The sequence below is a fragment of the Anticarsia gemmatalis genome, chromosome W, assembly GCF_050436995.1.
Source record: "Anticarsia gemmatalis isolate Benzon Research Colony breed Stoneville strain chromosome W, ilAntGemm2 primary, whole genome shotgun sequence".
NCBI lineage: Eukaryota > Metazoa > Arthropoda > Insecta > Lepidoptera > Erebidae > Anticarsia > Anticarsia gemmatalis.
The window spans coordinates 1,690,873-1,697,783 of NC_134775.1; the positions used below are offsets into that span (position 1 = coordinate 1,690,873).

The 6,911-nt window shown below is 36.9% G+C and overlaps 1 protein-coding gene across 1 annotated transcript; it reads right to left on the reverse strand.

The window, feature by feature from the left end:
* Positions 1-341: 341 nt before the first annotated feature.
* LOC142986015 (uncharacterized) lies at positions 342-5,378 on the reverse strand. Its single transcript, XM_076134249.1, has one exon. It carries the CDS (start codon positions 4,518-4,520, stop codon positions 3,360-3,362), a length of 1,161 nt encoding a protein of 386 aa, XP_075990364.1. The 5' UTR covers positions 4,521-5,378; the 3' UTR covers positions 342-3,359.
* Between the last annotated feature and the right edge of the window lie 1,533 nt (positions 5,379-6,911).

The following is a 6,911-nucleotide window of genomic DNA, read 5'->3' on the forward strand; positions in this document are numbered from 1 at the left end:
AAAAAAGAAAAACTGTCCATTATATAATCGTCGATCTTATAATAACCCCTTTTAATAAGATGATCTTTAACAACTTGTTTGAATTTTTGTTGGGGTAAGCCCATAACACTACTGGGAAGTTTGTTATACAACCGAACACCAAGACCTGCAAATGAGTTGTGTACTTTTGCAATCTATTGTAGGGACCTACTAATTTGTGCTTATTTCTGGTATTAATATTATGATTATCACCATTCTTAGCAAACGAGTTGATGTTTTGTTTGATCAACATCAAATACGCTAAAATATACTGTAATACTACCGTGTGGTGTTGGGACGGGAAATCCCCCCTATCTGTCGCTATTGCTTTAGGTATTCCGTACCTTAAAATAAAATTTTCTGCTAACGCTCTTGCTACCTCATTTGCAGACTTGTTTTTTAAAGGATAAGCCTCTACAAACTTGGTAAGCTCACATTGCAAAGTCAATATGTAAACATTTCCATTGTCATCTTTATCAAACGGTCCTACCAAATCTAAATAAATCTTTTCAAAGGACGAAGATGCAGTAGATGTTATTGTCATCGGTTCTTTCGTATTTTTGTAATACTTTTGCGTCTGACACTTATCACATTTACGAACGTATTCAGTCACATCCTTCTCAATAGATGGCCAATAGTAATACTTTTTTATATTATTCACCATCCTACGTATTCCTGCATGACCACTTGTGGGCAAAATATGGAAATCATTCAATATAATCTTTTTTTCATCCCTTCCTTCTATCTTGCGTACATTCGCTACTACACAAACTTTAAAATCTCCACAAATTGAATCATTATTCTCCTCTATATACTGTGCCAATTCTTTTATAAGTTGCATATTATAACAATATTTCAAAATAAACACTTCTTTTAGGCCTTTCTCTATACAAAAACTAACTATGTCTTTCGATAACTCGTCTCGCGATGAAACCGATAAAGATTCATAGTTTATATAAATACTCGAGTTTTCTGGCACATACATTAATACATTGCGCGACTTAGAAAATATTTTTGTACAATCCTTGCTACGTAACAATTTTTCCCACGTCTTCGAACAAATTTGAACTAGTTCAGTGTCATGTCCTTGTTTCTTAAGAACTTCTACAATCCTAGGGTGATCAGTCCTAACAATCGCAGAATCTTTATCACGAATATCCGGGGTTTGTACACTCTTATATTGAGCTCTAGTCATCACATTTATAGTCTTTTCTCGCATTGTTTTTAAATCATTACTAGAAATGACAATCCTAGATAATGCATCTGCCAACACATTTTCCTTCCCCCTCACATATTCTACCTCAAAGTCGTACTCTTCTAAGCTAAGACGAAATTTAGTTAACCTACTCGATGGATCTGTCATACTAAACAAGTATAAAAGTGGGCGATGATCCGTTTTTACAACGAATTTCCTACCGTATAAATATGGTCTGAAGTACTTAATTGACCAAACTATAGCTAATAACTCCTTCTCTATTATCGGATAATTTAATTCGCTTTTCCCTAAAGATCTACTAGCATATGCTATAGGTTTTCCGTTACTATTACACAAAACACTACCTATTGCAAACCCTGAACTATCAGTTTGTAAAGTAAAAGTGTTGTTATCCGAAAAATCTGGAAAATCTAAAACTGGTGGGTTCATTAACGCCTCTTTGAGTAATAAAAATGACTTTTCGCATACATCGTTCCAATCGAACACAACATTTCTCCTGCATAATTTATTCATTGGAATAACAATACTCGCAAAGTTGGGTATGAATTTCCTATAGTAATTAGCAAACGCCACGAAACGCTTTAATTCGTCACCCGTACATGGACGCGGATAATTTTTCATAACTGCTACTTTCTCTGGATCCGGTAAAATACCTTCTGACGAAATAACATGCCCCAAGTAAAGTATCTGCCTCTTTAGAAATTCGCATTTAGATGGGTTTAACTTAAGGTTTACTTTTCTTAAACGCGAAAATACAGAAATTAGGTTACGGTTATGCATATCCAAATTTCGGCCAAATATAATCAAATCATCCAAATATATCAAGCATTTATCATAATTCAGTCCTGACATGGCTATGGTCATCATTCGACTAAAAGAACTCGGGCTTATCTTCAGTCCCATCGGTAATCTACACATTTGGTACTGTCCCTTGTCTGTAGTGAACGCTGTACACTTTCTACTGCTTTCCTGAAGTGTACATTGATAGTACGATTGTGATAGGTCGCAATGACTAAACAGCATAGCCCCTGACAACGAGTCCAAAATTTCGTTAATATTGGGCAATGGAAACTTATCATCTTGAATCTTTTCATTCAACTGCCTATAGTCTACTACTACCCGCCATTTTTTCTCACCGTTTTTCCCTGCCTTCTTCGGAACAATTAAAACAGGACTAGACCATTCACTAACCGTTTCCTCAATGATATTATTATTTAACATTTCCTGAATCTGCCTATCAACCTCTCTTTTCTGTGCATAGGGTATCCTATACTGCTTCCTGTAAACCGGTGTGCAATTCTCCTTCAATCTAATTGACTGGTTATATATATTTGTGACAGTCAATTTGTCCCCGGGTAAATGAAAAATATCAGAATATTTTGCACATATTTGCTCAATCGACAACCGTTCCTCGGGGTTTAAATAATCTAATTTAAGCAAAGAAAATACTTCCTTAACGCGTTCTACATCTATTTCTGGCTCACTAAAGAAACAATAGTCATAATCGCTTAAAGGATGCACCTCTATATTCGACATAGAACAGACAACTTCTTCGGAAGTTGTATTCATTATTTTAACGGGTATAACCCCATCTCTAGGTTTGGCAATTACACTAGCTAAAAACACGCCTTTGCATAACTCTTTCCTCATCACTACACACTCCTCGGTTCTGTTGACCGGAAAATATTTTACCATCTCGCATCGCGGAGAAATAGTTAAAGAATAATCATAATACTTAAGTGGCATTGAAATAGTACTTCCAGTACATTCTTTGAGAGACAACTCGTTCTCCGAAAAATCTATAACACCTTTATACTTTTGCAAAAAATCCTGACCTAATAAACCTACAGATTTGCATGGCAAAGTGGCAAAAACATGAAATTTATGTGTAAATGAGTACTGTTTGTACCTTAACTGTAAGTAAATATAACCTAATGCCTGTAAACTACCTCCTACACCATTAATTACCATTTTTTCCTTAATTATCTTATGACATAAAGAATTTAACTGTAAGAAATCATTTTTAATAGCTGATATCGACGCACCCGTGTCGACTAACCATTCCGTATCTACATTATTTACTAAAAAATTAACCCAATTTATACTATTACAAGCTAAAATATGCTTAGACACGAAAAAACTGACCTGCACTTACATGTTCGGCATTGCCGCATTGTGCACTTGACATTGAATTATTTTCACCTGACGTATGCCCCATTTGCTCAATGCATGCTATATGCCGTCGGTTTTGCTGACTAAGCCGGCCGCGATAATTATTATGTCTTACATCACGACCGCGCGTATTGTTATTATAAAACCCTACGTGCTTATTATCTTGCCTATGGAACGTGCGCGCTGGCGATCGCGTTCTTTGGACAAAATTATCCCGTATCTTATGCGAAACGTGTGAATATCCACGACTTCCGCTTTTACCAAAACATGGTTTAGATTTGAATTGACGTTGGAATGTGTTAATTTGTCCTACTAACGTACACCTTTCGTCTTCCGCTACCCTAATCGCGTCTTTCAACGATGTTAAATTCCGAGCCGTAATAATTGTACCTAATCGGTGATCGCGAAGACCATCTGCGAATTTTTTAATAGCATATTTCTCGTTCAAGGGATGTAGTATTTCGTATGCATCTTGATTCTCCCCTGCTTGAGAAATCGTCAAATCAGTCATTAATTTTTCAATTTCGGCACCGTAACTGGAAATTGACCTATCGCACTGCCTAACACGAGCGAGTTTCGCTTGAATCGCTACGTCGGACTTCACAGTTAACAAATGTTTCCTCATATCAGACAAAAGACTCTCAACCGATACGTAATTTGAACACAAACGCATTTTAGCTGCGGCTGATAACCTAGTGCTCAGAACAAACTTAATCAAAAGTACCCTATCGCTATCTTTCAGCATGGAACTATATAATTCAATAGCATCTATTAAGTCTTGGGTCATTTGTTCATCTCCATTCATTTTTGGGAGTAGGCTAACCGCAGTTTTCAAGGAGAAGTTCTCGGACTCCATTTTGGCGTCTAATGTACTTCTATGTTCAAATTTAATTGTGTTCTGATAGATATCTTCTATTTTATGTATCAATTGCGTTAGTTCTTCGGAAAATTTATCTACATTCGAAATAACAATTTTAAATTTGTTATAAAGAGCTCGCACTTCGTTAATCTTACACTCAAAATTTTTACCTTGCCTTCTAGTTGGGCCTAACTTAACTATATACTCTCTCAATAACTTAATTTGTATGAATATTGACGTTAACTCTATTTCCATTGAACTAATTTTATAAAATACGTATACCGACAATCAATGAAAGAAACAAAGAGAAAAATAATAACTAAAATCCTTAAACATTTAAGCAACTGCACTTACTAATCACTTCTTGGCTTTGACTGGCATCTTCTTCAGGCTTGTACTGCGCGGGCAACTTCTCTCCGATTGATCTCCTGCTGGATCCAACTGCTGTGGCATCTCTTGTAAAAGTACGCCCCCAGGCCTACCACGACGACTCCGAAACAGACGGCGATAAATAACAACGTCGTGTGCACCTGTGACATTTGCTGGCTCACAGACGCTCCGTTTGATCCTCCAGAAGCCGTTTGGGCGATGATCACCTCTTCCTTTGAAGATGATCCTCCCATAGTGGTAGACGAAATCCTCTTCTTCACTTACATGCCGATTGTTTGCCTGTTGGTTTCTTCATTGGTAGAGCGGGCGCGCAGCAGAGCTCGATCGGGTTACGCAGTCCCGTTCAGTGGCAGGGTCGCCATGTGGTGTTGGGACGGGAAATGAAATACCGAACCGGTCATAAGATAGACTTCGAACTCAAATGCCCTCCGTCTTTACATTTATTAAGTTTTATATGCTACAATGTACGTGACATATTTCTTATATCTAACATCTTACATTATCTTAGCAACTACGTGATGTACGTGACTACACGCCACACTACAACCGTCAGTATACCTATTTTCCCAAATACCTCCCGCAGAGAGTCCCGCGCTCCTAAGCCGTAAATAGAGCGAATTGCTCTTTTTTGAATTACAAAAATTGTGTCTATATCAGCCGCCCTGCCCCAAAGTAGAATACCGTAGGACAAAACGCTGTGAAAATAACCAAAGTAAACCAGTCTTGCCGCATCTACACCAGCAAACTGTCTTACTTTTCTTATCGCATAGGCTGCGGAGCTAAGCCCGCCCGCGAGCTTTGTTATTTGGGTGCCCCATTTGAAGGTTGCGGAGTTGACCATGTCTAACACCTCACCATTTAGAGCTACATTCGAACCTAGATTCCTAGCGTTGGGCATGGTAAATCTAATGCATTTCGTTTTCTTAGAATTTAACAATAAATTGTTGGCTGTAAACCAATCGAGAACCTGTCTAAGATCACCATTTACAGTGTCAAAATTTGTTTTCTTACGATCTACTTTAAAAATAAGCGACGTATCATCAACAAATAGTACAATATCACACAGATCCTGTACCTGTACCTCGATTCTGTACATTCGATACTAACGTCACGCTATCGAATACCATACATTGCTATCGAGCTACTCGTTAGGAAACCGGCAGCAATTCGGCAGAGAATCGCAACCTATCGAGTATCGAAAACTTGACATTTAAAGTGAGAAAAAGATGCGTTCTGAAAATTTGTTCTTTAAATATTTTTTTTTTGTATAAACTAATTTTAAATATATTATATAGTGGATAAAAAATAATCATGAAAGGTATTATTCTCATAAATAATAATTATAGTCTACTTTAAACGGTGTTAGTAAAATTAAATCAATAATATAAAAATATCATAATTAATGTTGTTCAACGAAACATTATCAACACAAAAAAAGAATCAGCGTCTTTTTTTTCTACGTTGAAGCAGGCAAAGGAGACAATACCTTTTCAGCCTCGTTGGCCTCGTCTTCCTAAAATTATCTAATATAGAATATTTAAATAATTTGTTAAAATTAAAAATGGAAAGAATATTTTATTTCGAAATTCGAATTGCCCATAAGTGCGCTCCAGCAAAAAAAAAAATTAGTTTTATTTTATTTTAATGTTTGGTGGAAAATGGCGCCATTGAAGAACATAGTTGTTGCGAAAATCCGCTAGGGGCGCTGATCAATTTTTCATACAAAATTTTTCGATAGCGAGTCGGTAGTCGATACTCGATAGTTGTACAGAATCGCGGTACTGATGTGACAAATCATTAATATATACCAGAAAAAGAAAAGGACCGAGGATAGAGCCCTGCGGTACCCCTAAACTAACTGCAGATCCAGTGGATCTTGACCCATTAATATCTGTATACTGTACTCTCTCAGACAAGTAGGATGCAAGTAGGTCAAGTGCCACATCCCCAATCCCATAGAATTTAAGTTTAAATAAAAGAGTATTGTGGTCAACACAATCAAACGCTTTGGAGAGATCACAGAATACCCCAATAGCATCCTGCGACGCTTCCCAAGCATCGAAAATATGCCTAACTAGCTGACCCGCGCAACTTCGCTTGCGTCACATAAGAGAGAATGAGTCAGAATTTTCCACGTTTTTGTAACACTTTTATACTGTTACTCTGCTCTTATTGGTCGTAGCGTGATGATATAAAATATGCTTTTTTTTTCACGAAAAATATTCTTAAAGATATTTATATCTCTTAATGTAACGA